The sequence below is a fragment of the Mirounga angustirostris genome, unplaced genomic scaffold (assembly GCF_029215605.1).
Source record: "Mirounga angustirostris isolate CCGP_5_RB_7025 unplaced genomic scaffold, mMirAng1.0.hap1 SCAF_8, whole genome shotgun sequence".
NCBI lineage: Eukaryota > Metazoa > Chordata > Mammalia > Carnivora > Phocidae > Mirounga > Mirounga angustirostris.
The window spans coordinates 20,943,871-20,957,970 of NW_026991716.1; the positions used below are offsets into that span (position 1 = coordinate 20,943,871).

At 44.7% G+C, this 14,100-nt stretch overlaps 1 protein-coding gene across 3 annotated transcripts in view; it reads right to left on the minus strand.

Annotated features, from left to right (window-relative positions):
* LY86 (lymphocyte antigen 86) overlaps nucleotides 1–14,100 on the minus strand; it is a 97,356-nt gene that overhangs the window by 53,717 nt on the left and 29,539 nt on the right. For all 3 annotated transcript variants that reach the window (XR_010413514.1, XM_064597211.1, XM_064597210.1), the window contains exon 2: nucleotides 6,403–6,661. Coding sequence is in view for 2 of the 3 variants with exons in the window: in XM_064597211.1 (XP_064453281.1) it covers nucleotides 6,403–6,529 (127 nt within the window). In the remaining variant the exon portion in view is untranslated. The remainder of the gene's footprint in view (nucleotides 1–6,402; nucleotides 6,662–14,100) is intronic.

Genomic DNA, 14,100 nt, shown 5'->3' on the forward strand with positions numbered 1-14,100 from the left:
TCTTCCTGCTTCTTCTGCTAGTGTAGGGTTTTCACTTCCTCACCCAAAGACTTACTTTTTGAGCTGTCTCTTCTTCTTATCCCTACCCTATGCTTCTGGGATCAGACGCATGGGTTGCTCCATATTGGAATTCCATAATGTAGCTTTAAGTCACTGGGAATGGAGTCAGACACTTAGGGTTGTACCGTGGCTCAGGTATGTTACCTGATAAGATAGTTAATATGTATGTGCTTCAGTCTCCATATCTGGAAAATGGAGATGAACATGCTACACACCTTGTAGGACTATTTGTAAAGATTGAATGAGACCTTATAAATGGAAGGATGTTATAAATTATAAAATGTTATGCAGCAGCAGGAGATTATTATGGAAATGATGATACCCTCAAAGGTATCTTACGAATTCCTGCACTCATGATGGTTTTGGTGTCAAGATTACTTGGCCACACAGCCTCTCTATGGTTAGAATCATCCAGAAGACACAGAACTGGAGGCTCTGATCTGGAGAAGAGCTTGAGAAATTCTTTCCTACCCTTGACCAGGGAGCAGGAACCTTTTTCTATAAAGAGCCAAACAGTTAATATTTCAGTGGCCATATTGTCACTATCACCCTACTTATGGGAGAAGCCATAAACAATACAGAAACAAATGAGTGTGGCCATGTTCCAATAAAACTTTATGGACACAGAAATTGGCATTTCATGTAATTTTCACATGTCACAAATATTCTTCTTCTTTTGAATCTTGTAGCCATCTAAATGTGTAAAAACCATTCTTAGCTCACAGGCCATATAAAACCAGGCAGCATGTGGGATTTGGCCTGTGGGTGTCATTTGCCAACACCTGTCCTAGACTACTGCCAGGAGCCAGGGGAATGACCAAGTTGACTGTATCGGAGATATCAAAAGGGAGACATGGAGTCATTTGGGCATGTGTCATAGGTATTTGACTTTTTATGACCCTCTTCTCTGCCTGGCTGATGTCAAAGCATGTTAAATGACAATACTGAGGTTCACACTCAAGGCTCTTGTCAAAAAATACAACCTAGCTCCTTATCAAAAAACCCAAAACAGTAAACAACAATGGCAACAAAAGTATTTATGGATGGCTGTCTGGAGCACATGTGGCTAGTCCTATAGGCAGTCTAACTTTCCCTTGAGCAATCCAGACCTGCAATTCATGGAAGCTTCTACTGCAGCCCTTTGCAAAATTAATCCTGAGTTGCATTTTGGTGCTGAATCCTCGCTCCTTGTTTCCATGAAAAACAGTGGATGGGAATCACATCGCTTCAGGTAGAAATTCCTCTCAGAGATCATCCCAGTATCACGAAAGGCTAGACGTCTTAAAAACTAATTTTATTTTGCAAGCAATGTAATTTCCTTGTTTGCTTCAAGGGAGCTCATAATCAAATATACCCCTATTGACTAGAAAATATTTTGCAAGTCATCAGCAGCAAAGATTTATGTACTAAGTATTTATGTACTAAGTATTTACTTTTCATATAGTTCTTTTCACTTAATCCTCACATAGCCCTGAGAGGTAGGTAAAATTATTATCCCTATTGTAATGGGCTGAATAATGGTTCCTGCATGTCCTAATCCCCAGAACCTGCCAATGTCACCTTGTATAGCAAAAGGAAATTTGCAGATGGGATTAAGTTAAGGATCTTGAGATGGGGAGATTATCCTAATCTCAGTGTCCCCATCAGAGGGAGGCAGAGGGAGATTCGGCATAGAAGAAAGCAGTATGATAAGATGTTGAAGCAATATGCTACCTTGTTGGCTTCGAAGATGGAGGAAGGGGCCATGAGCCAAGGAATGCAGTTGTAGAAGCTGGAAAAGGCCAGGAGAGAGATTCTCCCCTAGAGTTTCCAAGGGAGTGTGGCCCTTCACTAAATGAAGTTGACTTTGGATTTCTGACCCTTGGAACACTAAAAGAATACACGTGTGTCATTTTAAGCCACCAAGCAGTAACCATTACTGCATCCATAGAAAACTCATATGCCCACTTTGCAATCAAAGACAGGAGACAGAATATTGCCCAAGATCTGGAATGAGGTTTGCTGACCTCAGACTCCCAGATCTTACTTCTTACACTGCCTTATCAGTTGTATGTGTCCTGATTTCTCCTGGATTTATTATCCCCCCCTTCCCCCTCCTTTCCCACTACCTCCTTCATCCCCTAATCCTGTGGAGTTTTGCAATCTACCCTGTGAGCTGGTGTGATAGAGGCAGCATATAAATAAATATATTGGTGGGCATTTGTATCATGTAAATGGGGTGAGATCCCTGGGTTTTTGCTAGCTCTGGGAATTGTCTTATGATTTAGCAAAAGTAAGGCCCCAGGCTGCTTTGTTTCCCCTTCTGTCCCTCTTTACTGTAGCACTAACAGTTGGACAGAACAGGATTTCTGCTTTTCCAGAAAATTGTACTCACTTCCTGGTCAGTATTCAGAGCCCAGCAATTGCTTGTGAGTTTCTTTCTTTCTCCCCAAGGATTTTTGTGTTATTTAGGACATTGTCTGGCCTAAGAGCCACCACCCCACCTCTAAAATTATAAAACAAAACAAGAAGGAAAAAATGAACCCAGAAAACAGTAGATCCTTTTATTTTATTTTATTTTTGTCAGATGATGACCCCACATCTGTGTGCATGTTGGGATTCTAGAAGACCCTGACATGCATGAAGGCGATCTGAACACCAGGGTTGGATAGAGGGTCTCAACACATGGCCTTTGTTCTATGTTATAGATGTGAAAGCCTTGGGAGCAGGGGTAGGGGGGCTGCCCTGCTGTGAATCCAGCAGCTACAGGGAGGACTATCTCCATCTGGGGAGGGGTATGCGACCATTCAGTCCCTGATGACTCAATGGTTCTCAGGAGATGAGGCAGGACCCACCTTTGGAGAAGCTCTAGGACACTGCTTTTTTTTCTGCTGACACCAGAGTATATCAAAGATTCCTTCTGATGTTGAGGCTGTTGATATGATACTAGCTTGACCTGTCATATTTCTTTCCTGGATTATTACTATTTTTAAAAAATTTTATTTGTTTTTTGACAGAGAGAGAGAGAGCAAGCACGTGAGCATCAGCAGCAGGGAGGGGCAGAGGGAGAGGGAGAAGCAGGTTCCCTGCTGAGCAGAGAGCAGGACATGGGGCTAGATCCCAGAACCCTGGGATCATGACCTGAGCTGAAGGCAGAGGCTTAACCGACTGAGTCACCCAGGCACCCCCTGGATTATTGATTCTACAGGCTACAAACCCTGGCTATGGCCTCGAATAGCTTTCAATCTAGTATTCATTCTTCTACCCATTCCCTGAGGGAATCTTTCCAAATGCAACCTCCTCATTGCCAAAGGAATGCCCAACCTCGTCTCTTACTGTATTAGTCAGGCTTCTCCAGAGAAACAGAACCGATGGAAATATATATTAGAAAGAATATGTATAATAAAAGAAGATTTATCATAAGATATTGGCTCACATGATTATGGAGGCTGAGAAGCCCCATGATCTGCCACTTGCAAACTGGAGACCCAGGAAGGCTGGTGGTGTAGTCTGAAGATCCGAGAGAGCCAGATAGCCAGGAGTGCTGTAAGCAGGAGGTCAAAGTCCCAGTTTACAGTCAGGCTGAGAGAGCGAATCCTTCCTCCCTCCACCTTTTGTTCTCTTCAGGCCCTCAAGGGATGGTGACCACCCACACCGGGGAGGGAGGGTGATCTGTTTTTACTCAGGTCACTGATTTCAATGCTAATGTCTAGAAACACCCTCATAGTCACACACAGAAAGTGTTTAACGAGGGCATCCCGTGGCCCAATCAAGGTGACACATCAAATTCACCAACCATCACACCCGGGCTCTTGCCACATTTCCTACCTCATCTCTCAGCAGTCCCTGTGTTCCAGCCCTTCTGCAGCCCCCTGAACTCTATGCCTGGTCACATCTCCCTGCTGTCAACATGCCATTCTCTGTGCCAAGTTATCCTTCCCACTCGTCACCTCTATCCACCGGTCTTCTGACAAAACTCCAGACAGCAGGAAATTAAAGCACAGGCTCGAGTCAGCTGGGCCTGGGATCAAGTCATTTCAATTCCACAGATACTTACTTCATGCCTTCTCTGTGCCCCCAGGATGTAATTCTGCCACCATTACTAAGAGCCACCACCCCACCTCTAAAATTATAAAACAAAACAAGAAGGAAAAAATGAACCCCAGGATGGAAGAGTTACCTGACATCTCTAACCCTCGTTTAGACATCCATAAAGTAATAATGCATAGGAAGCACTAAGCCTGGCACATATAAACCTTCCACGGACATAAGGTATTATAATTAGCATTTTTTGTCATTCTTTGAGGTTAAGGTCAAGCTTGATGACGCTTCCCCTGGCAGGTTTAGACCCCCAAGCTTACCCTTTCCAACCACCATGAGCCCTGGTACATGATATGTGCCTCTATTCCGGCTCTTCACACAGAGCATTTACCCTGTTGTTAAATTGTCTGATCCTCCCACTACTTTTCGATGAGAACTGTGTCTCCTCCATCCCTTTTCTCTGAGGGGCCAGAGCAGGGCTTGTGCTGACATTTGTTGACTCCACGGAGCAGCTACCTGGAGGGAGGAGTTATCCCCAGAGGCGGGTGATATGCTTTTGTTCTTCTCCTGATGCATCCGTTTCTCTTGCCTTTCTTGGCAGTGACTTGAAAGGCTGTGCCAGGCTTGACTGCAGGCTGCAGGCTGGTCTTGGGGAGGGACCAGCCATGACAACCTTTTATGGGAGGATGAATTGGAGAAACAAATCCAGAGCAGTCCATTCATCTCAACTCTTGCTTCTCATCCTGCACCTACAATGCATAGATGTCAACAGAAAGCATCCCATCCCCGTGGGAAGAGCAAGAGTAATGAGATCAATACCTACAGCATCTAGCCATTCATTCTCTTTTACATTAGGAAAAAAAAAGTTTTTGTGCATTTCAGTGTTCAGTGTTCCTTGTTTTTAAAAGAGTAAAATCAAGTTGGACAAATGGCCCTGGAGACCAGCCTCTCCAAGGCAACTCCCTGGGTGGCAGCTGCATGATCAGCTATCTGCTCAAGTGCAACATCTCCACTGCTCCCCAGCTTATCGTGAGGCTAATTTAAATACTGACAGAGCATCACTTTTCCAACTCCTTCAGTCCAAACTGCATTTTGCTTCCTGTCTACCTCCAAAGTGTCATATTTCACACTGGCATGCTTTTCCATGAGTCTGTCCTTCTAATCTTCATTCACGATGTGATCCTAAAGCTGAGCTCATTTTTCCCCACTCAGGCCCCCTTTGTGGACTGAAGTGTGCCTCGCCCCACCCCCCACCAAATTAATATGTTGAAGTCCTAACCCTTAGTACCTTAGAATATGATTTTATTTGAAGATGGGGTCTTTAAAGAGGTGATGAAGGTTAAATGAAATTCTATGGATGGGTTCTAATCCAATAGGACCGGTGTTCTTATAAGAAGAGGAGATTAGGACACAGCCAGGCACAGAGGACAGACCAAGTGAGGACACAGGGCGAAGACAGCCATCTACAAGTCAAGGAGAGGGACCTCAGGAGACACCAACCCTGCCAACACCTTGATCTTGGACTTGAGAAGCCAGCCCTGGCTCCCCACCCCCACCTCCAGAACTGTGAGAAAATAAATACCTGCTGTTTAAGACCCCAGTCCGTGGTACTCCGCTCTAACAGCCCTTGTAGACTAATATATACTCCAAAGTGTTGGTTCAGACACCTACTGCAACAGTTTCCTGCATTCTATTCCTTAGCTTGTGTGGTTTGTTGGTAAAGACGTTGGCCCCATTGGGGTAATAACCATGGCTCATGCTCTTTGGTTATGTCTGGCCCTAGAGAAAACCCTGGCATTGACAGCCACAAGGTAAGTGCTGAATTAATGAATGAGCAATGCTACCCTAGGAATGTCACAGGAAGGACAGAAATCTTCTCTTTTGACATACGTGATCTTTTCACTCAATTTGCGAATTCAGTGACCTGGAAAGGTAGTCCAGGTATACAGTTTGGGGTGGTGGTGACTAATGGAAGCATCTCTTCTTAATTTTGAGCTAAGGAGATTTCATGATTTGATAGACTCCTCAGTCATTTCGTTTTTTTTCTGGCTCTGCAGTTTTAGTGAAATGCTCTATTTAGGCTCAATGCCTTTTTCTTGTCCTCTTTGTGGTCCTCTTCAGGCTCTTTCCCACTCCCCACCCAGCACCTCTCCTTCTCCCAAGGGCTCTCAATGGCCTTGCAGACCCACTGCAAGTGGAGGAAGTATTTGGGTCCTGGTCCTCTCACCCTTTCCCCACCCCAGCTCAGTGCTTCCGCAGCTCCCATCTGTGCGCCTTCATTTCCCCATAAACACAAAGGACCACGTTTTTGAAAGACCTTACCGCAACTCTGGTAGAGCACTTCCAGGTTCCCATCCCGGCAGACCGTGTGTGTGGGCCAGGCTTTGCTGCTACTGCGGCTGAGAGATAAGAGAGTCCAGATGAGGAGGGCCGCCGTGAAACCCTTCATGGCCAGGCCTTGCGTGTGACCGACAGGAAAAGAGTGGGCCCCAAACTAAGGGCCTTCGGTGCTCTTCCTCTCCCCTGCTACAGGGGTGAATGTTCAGTTTCACTTCTTCTATTTTATGCTCCCGAGGAACCACTGTGAGATGCAAAAGGCAGTTAGCAGAGGCATTTGAATACTGTTCCCCCAGGACCTTTGACACTTGATTCAGCAGGGTGAGGTGGCCTGTGTCTAGGGTAGCCTGGATATTGACTCTCTGCTTTCACTGGGAGGAGCCAGCAAGTGATGCATGACCTTATGCCATGGGCCCCCTCCAAACAGCCTTCACAGAACGATCCCTCCACCCCCAGGTGGAGTAGCGAACTCAGGAAAGCAAAAAGCACAGGCCTCCATGGGGTTTTCCTCAGCAGCCGCCCGTGTCTCCGTGGGCTCCTGGTGTGGGCTGTGGACCTGGCTGGGGCTGGCAAGCAGCAGTTGCCATTTTGAGGGCTACAGAGTCACATTTGGGATCTGGAAGGAGGCTTTTGCCCTTTTGGCATTTTCTCTTGCCTGGCCCCAGCCCCACTCTCAAGATTAGGGTTTCAGCAGTGAATTGTGCAGTTGTGAGAACAGAGCTTGTTCTGGGAGCAGCTGATGTGGCCTCTGGAGATGAGGCGGAGGGAATGTCCCTGAGAGGCCAGCGGTGTTCTATTTCTGGGTTGGCTTGGGGGAAGGGGTGGGGAAGGATGGGGAAGCGAGGGCCTCCCTTTTAAGATGGTGTGTGTGGTGGGGGTTAATTGTCTCGGTCATTGGCGGGATTATTAATATCACATCCCACTTTCTTTTCAAAGCTAAGATTCTGTTCTTTCCCCCTATTCCACTACCTTTGTCGTGCATCACGACAGCAAAATTTCTCAGCCCTGGCTCCCCACCCCCACCCCACTTCACATTAGCTTGAGAGAATCATAGTCAGGGCCAAGGCCAGCAGATTGGAAGAGCAACAGAGTTCACTATTTCCCCCGGGGAGGAACAGCATTTCTCTGAGCTCACTGGGTAAACTGACTGTTTCGGCTGATAGGTAACTTTGGTTACCTCAGAACTTTTTTTGAAGTAAGTGGAATTTAATTACCAGTGAAAATAAATACACTGACTTAATTGATGAATACTTAGGACTTCTTAGGGAACATCACAAAGCGGTCATTTGGGGAAGGGGCAGGTCTGATTGATTTTTCTTTTCTTTTCTTTTTAGGTACTCACCTACAAATAAGTTAGTGACTTTGGCTTTCAAGTGATTCCCAAAATGTGGTCCCCAGACAACAGCAACAACTTCAACTAGGAGCTTGTTAGAAATGCAAATTCTCGGGCTATATGCAAGACCAACTGAATCAGAAACTCTGAGATGGGGCCCAGCACTGTTTTTTTTTTTTTTTTTAATTCTTTATTTAAATTCAATTTAGATAATATGTAGTGTATCATTAGTTTCAGGGGTAGAGGTCAGTGATTCATCAGTTGCAAAGAACACCCAGTGCTCATTACATCACACGCCCTCCTTAATGCCCATCACTCAGTTACCCCATCCCCGGACCCTTTCCCTCCAGCAGCCCTGTTTGTTTCCTATAGTTAAGAGTCTCTTATGGTTTGTCTCCCTCTCTGTTTTCATCTTATTTTATTTTTCCTTCCCTTTCCCTCTGTTCATCTGTTTTGTTTCTTAGATTCCACATATGAGTGGAACCGGTCTGAAGTGGTGTCTCATTGTGGTTTTGATCTGCATTTCCCTGATCTGGCACTGTGTTTTAATAATCCCACTGGTAGTTCTAGGACAGGAACATGGAGGTTGTCCCTAGGGATCTTTGGCTACTCTAGAAGGTGTCGAGAAAGCTCTGAACAGTGAATGAGCAGAGCAATTGAGGCTAAACCCTGCACCCCTGCAGAGCACGGCATGACCAACAAACACACAGGTAGAAGGACCCAAGAGGGCAGAGCAGGGAGCAGATATACTGGTAGAGAGCTGTGAGTGGCTGCCAACAGGGAAACCATGTCATCTGAGGACCAGGCTATAGGTCGTGAATCAAAGGACCTAGTGATGAAAAGAGGCATAATTCAGGAATTGCAGTGACATTTGGCTATATTCTAAATGGACTACTGTGAGGCTCTGGAGGCATGGTGGGTTGAAACAATGAAGGTCAGATTTCAGGGCATCAGCATCAGCTGGGGGCTTGTTAACATTTAGATTGCTGGGCCCTAAACCCAGAGTTTCTAAGTTGCAGATTCAGGAAGTCTGGGGTGGGTCCTGGGAGCCTGCATTTCTAACAAGTTCCCAGGGAATGCCAGGGCTTCTGGTCTGGGGGTCTGAGAACTCTGCTACTCCAGATTGTAAGATTTAGTCTGTTGCAGAGTATACAGTTTTGTGTTGTTTTTAAATTATCTTAGTTCTTATCAAAATATTCTTCTGCTAAATGGCAGACAACATGTTGTATAACACATAGTACACCCATATAGGAGCACAGAGTGAGCCACTTTCTCTACAGAGTTCTGCTTACTGAGAATCAGGATTTGCCTGAAATCATCAGCGTTGGCTCGCCGGGTTCAAGCAATCCAAAATGTCTTGAGGAGTTCTTTAACTAGAAGCTTTATAAAGACAACAAAAGAGTTCATTAACAACGTCCTGTTTCCTAACTATAAAATAAAAGGAGAACCCGTTTATGATAGTTACATAAAATATGGTTTTATATGTGTAAATTGTAACCAACGATACTGTCAGGCTCTCATATTGACTTCCAACACCTCATCAATTGAAGCTAAAGAAGCTAGACTTCTTCTTCTTCTTCTTTTTTTTTTTTTTATAATCCTCTTCCTCTGTGTTTCAAGCTGCTTTTTGTCATAGAGGTTTGCTTAGGGATGGTGCCTTTCTTTTCTTGCAGGGTAGAATGTTATTGTCTGAGAAGACAGAACACTGAAAGTGTTCTTAAGAAGAAAACTCTTGGATGCTTAAGCAGGGACTTGAAGAGTAAAAGTTGAGACTGTGAGGACTTGGGAATACAACTCCCTTGGGAAAGTGATTCAATCTTGGGGTGGGTTCTGCACTTCCACAGGCCAATATTGTCTACATTTCATGTGCCATAAGATGGCAGATAGCCCTAACCGTCCTTTTGCCTTGAGTGCTGATGATGTGGTGCTGCCCCCATGGCAAATTCGTCTTCATCAACTCTTGCATTCAGCTGGGGCTGCTCCCCTTGGGTGACCCTCAGATACTCATTCTATTAGGCATCAATTCCTTGTTATATTGCACGGCCACTCCGCTCCTCTCCTCTGTGGCCTGTGTCTGTTTCTGCCACACTACAGCGGGACGAGTCAGGTTGGATCTCCTCTTGTTTTTGTCTTCCAGATTGAGTGCAGACTAAAAATGACTCCCCTAGTGTGTAGAAGTTGGGAAGCCCACTCCCTGAGGAACACCGCTCAGCAGCCTCCTGGGCTGCCTGTTGAGGTCTTACCCTTTCACTGTTTTCATGCCTACCGTTACGTGGGCTACATGGAAGTCATAGAGTTAGTGCCACCCAACTGAGCTTTCGGTAGTCTTTCCATAATCTCCCAGACATCTGGAAGACTCATCCCAGAAAGTGTGAGATCCTTGTGAAACCCCTTGGATTTTTATTATCATACATTATATGTATGATAAAAAAGTAGAGAAACACCCTGCTTTCCACAGAAAACTGGGGAAAATTCATCTATTTGTCTACTTCCTTCAGATTCATTCACTCATTTATTCAGTAAATATTTATTAAGCACTCCAGCATGCCCGATATGGTTCTAAGCACTGGGAATGTAGCAAACAAAGTCCCTATGATCAGTGAGCTTGATTTCTAGTGGAAGGAGACAATACAGTACTATTGCTTAATAAAAGGGACGTTGTGGGACACTTGGGTGGCTTAGTCGGTTAAGCATCTGCCTTCAGCTCAGGTCATGATCTCAGGGTCCTGGGATGGAGTCCCGCATTGGCTCTTTGCTCAGCGAGGAGCCTGCTTCTCCCTCTGCCTGCCTCTGCTCCTGCTCATGCTCTCTTTCTCTCTCTCTGACAAACACATAAATAAAATCTTTTTTTAAAAAAAGGGGAGGACGCCTGGGTGGCCTGGTGGGTTAAGCATCTGCCTTCGGCTCAGGTCATGATCCCAGGATCCTGGGATCGAGTCCCACATCGGGCTCCCTGCTCAGCAGAGAGCCTGCTTCTCCCTCTCCCTCTGCTTCTCCCCCTGCTTGTTCTCTCTCTCTCTGTCAAATAAATAAAAATCTTTAAAAAAAAAAAAAGGGGGGGGAGACGTTGCTTCTTGAAGAATTGCTTGGGTTTCACATAGAAAATTGGATTGAGTTTTGGGAAATACTTTCAGCTGACTGTTACATATCTATACTAAGTCTTGGTTTATTTATTTATTTATTTATTTATTTATTTATTTATTTATTTATTTATTTATTTATTTAATTTATTTATTTTTAGTTTGCCCCAGACAAATGAGGCAGCTTATCAGGGCTTTCCAATAACTGTTTGTTCCAACAGACAAACTGTATCAGTTCTCTCTGAAATACTGCCCCTGCCCCCACCAGCTTCCTTATTATAACCCCATGTATTATCATTATTAACATTTAATTATTCTGAGGACATAATATGCAAAGCACTTGGTTCTTAAATGGGTCTGTAAGTTCTATGACAAAGCTTGTCTGAGGAACACGTACACTGGGCCCAGGAAAAGGTGGGCTCTTTAGGTTAATCTGATCAATTTCCAATAATGAAAGCACAACAAATAGTAGTATCTGCTTAAGGCAGAAGAAATTGGTCCGAGATCCACAGAGGGCAGGTCTAGTCTGAAAGGACTGATGTGCATTGCCCCCAAATTTTCTACAGCATGGGCTCAATGAACAGCTTGTAGCTAACACTGTCCTCAAATTGAGAACGCTCTCAAGATTTCATTCTACTAAGATGGAAGTGATTTTAATAAGCCAAAGGAAAAGCATTAGAGAGGAAACCAGAAGTGTGGTGAGGAATGGAGAGAGTTCTTTTACCTAGTACGGAGAGGAGTCCTGATTTGCTCTTATAGCTTGAGCCCTATGCTCAGGTTTCAATAGGTACCTCCAACTGTGACTAGTTCTAGAACTCTCTGCTGATCATTATGGGATTTGCACTCATCACATTTAAGCCAAATTCTCTGATAGCACACTTTGCTGGACTGGCAGGTGGTAGCTGGAATAAAATAACGTGCCTGTGTTTGCATCAGATCCTTGGAGATTTTCTTGACTTCTCTCGCCTGGCACTGGCTGCTGGACCCACCTAGAATTCTTCTGGAGAAATTATCATGGAGAGCTTTCTATTCCTTGAAATAATAAGCTTCCTCAGCAGTAACTTCAACATATAAATAATAATCTTTAAGATAACCTGTATTTTTTCTCCTCTGGAATAAATAAAAATAGCCAAATGCAATGGACCCTTACTATGTACCAGGTACTCTTATTTATTTAATCCTTATAACAACTTTATGGGATATCTGTAGCTCCATGATCTCCCATCCACAACTTGGAAATCTCAAAGTCTTGAAAAAGGAAAGATTTTTTAAAAAACTCTTTTGGTAAAAAAATCTAATCTAACCGAGAGTTCATAGTCTCCTCAGTTCTTAATTTAAAGTTTTAATTTATCCTACCTGGGTTTCACTGCAGAAACATTAATATGATTGATTAGTGGGTGATGGGTGCAACCACCAGACCCCACTGAAACTGTTACAAAATATAAATCCTATTACCTTTCTAAAATCAAGAAATTCTGAATTTTAAAATACGTCTGTACACAAAGATTTTAGTTAAAGCATTCTGGACCCATTCTATGATGGTCCTTGTTCTCCAGAGAAGAAACTGAAGTATAGTTAGTAACTAGTTCAAAATCACACATGTGGTAGGACCGAGTTGAAAGCCAGACAGTTAGGATCCAGAACCCAAGTTCTTGACCCTTGAGAAAAGGGTCTCTTAACTATTGTGCCTTTATGCTCACTTATCTTCCCCTCTAGGGATATCAAAGTAAATGACCCCCCACTCCTTGGAAACTGCTTACAGACTTTGCTCTTCAGCCAACGCCAGGTCCTATCCCACATGGCCAGTGACTAAGTGGGCAGATCTATGTGGGCCATAAATAACTTCTCATTAGAAGAATATCTTCCCATTAGAACTGTGACGTGACAACAGAAAACAGGACCTTCAAAGTCCAGAAGAGAGAGGCCATGGAAGGCGGCCAGTGAAATGGCAAGCCCCTGAAGGAGTCTAATGAATGGCACCTTTCCTCTCTCCTCTGGACACTGCTGAAACAAAGGGTCAGATGATTTCATGGCAAGCCCCTTAATATTCAGAAATTGAGGTCTTAGCTGTTTCTTTGAAGCCTGGGTTTGTCAGCTCCAATTGTAAGGTTATTGATGAATAAAGCATTGGGAAAAGACACTTTGTACTTTTCAGGCAAAACAGTGCTTTCCATGGCTATGGCCTCTGCTCACCTGGAATTTAATTGTGTTAAAAAGCCATGGCCCTGAGTTGTCACTTTTTGTTCAAAAAGCTGGTCTTTCCTTTGCTTGAGCTTTTGAACGGTAAGATTGGAGACTCCCCATCAGGGAGTCAGAGATGAAGTCACTTAAAAATAGTCTGTCCATCACCAAGGGCTTTCCATTTGATTGCATGAGAATCTTTTATCCCATCTGTATCTGTCTATCCCGACTGCTATGACCCTAGACAGGCTCCTCATGGTCTCCCAGGGTCCACCCCAGTGCCCTCTCAAATCCATGCTCCAACTGGCACCCAGGTTTCCTGCTGAGATGCAGTTCTGTGAAGAGACTCCCTGCCGAGGTCTGGTGCCCCCTGGCCATGTCCATGAAGCCTTGCCTGATTTGGTCTTCCCTTCTCCAGCTCCCACTCTCCCTCAATTCCTATAGCAACCTGGCTCTTTCCTGCCCGGCATCGCTAGCACATGTTCTTACCTTGTCCTGGAATTCTCTTACCCCCTTCCTGGTCTTAATGCCTATGCTTCCAGGCTACCTGGGTGGCTCAGTCAGTCAAGTGGCCGACTCTTGATTTTGGCTTAGGTCATGATCTCAGATCTCAGGGTACTGAGATTGAGCTCTGTGTTGGGCTCCATGCTCAGCAGGGAGTCTGCTTGAGATTCTCTCTCTCACTCTTTCTCTCTGCCCCTCCCCCCCTCTAAAAATTCGATTCATTAACTAATGCCTATGCTTCCTTTAGAGCTCAGCTTAAGGCTGGTTTCCTGGAGACAGCTGCTTAGTCCCTGGCAAGCTCCCGAAATAGGCTCGTGCAGCCGGTGGACCTCACCTCTTCACAGCACTGCTCATAGCCATCATTCAATGAAGGTCAGATTCCCTCATAATATGTTAGGAAAGCTTTCTTTTTCCCTCCCTCCTTCCCATCCTTCCTTCTTTCTCTCTCTTTTTCCCCCCGACTATATGTCCAGTGCCTAGCACATAATAGGGACTCAGTAAAATATCTTAGACTGAATGAATGAAATGCAGAGGATGGGGATGGCCCAGAAAGCTTGCCTTTTTAGCCTTGGTGACTGGGCTTCT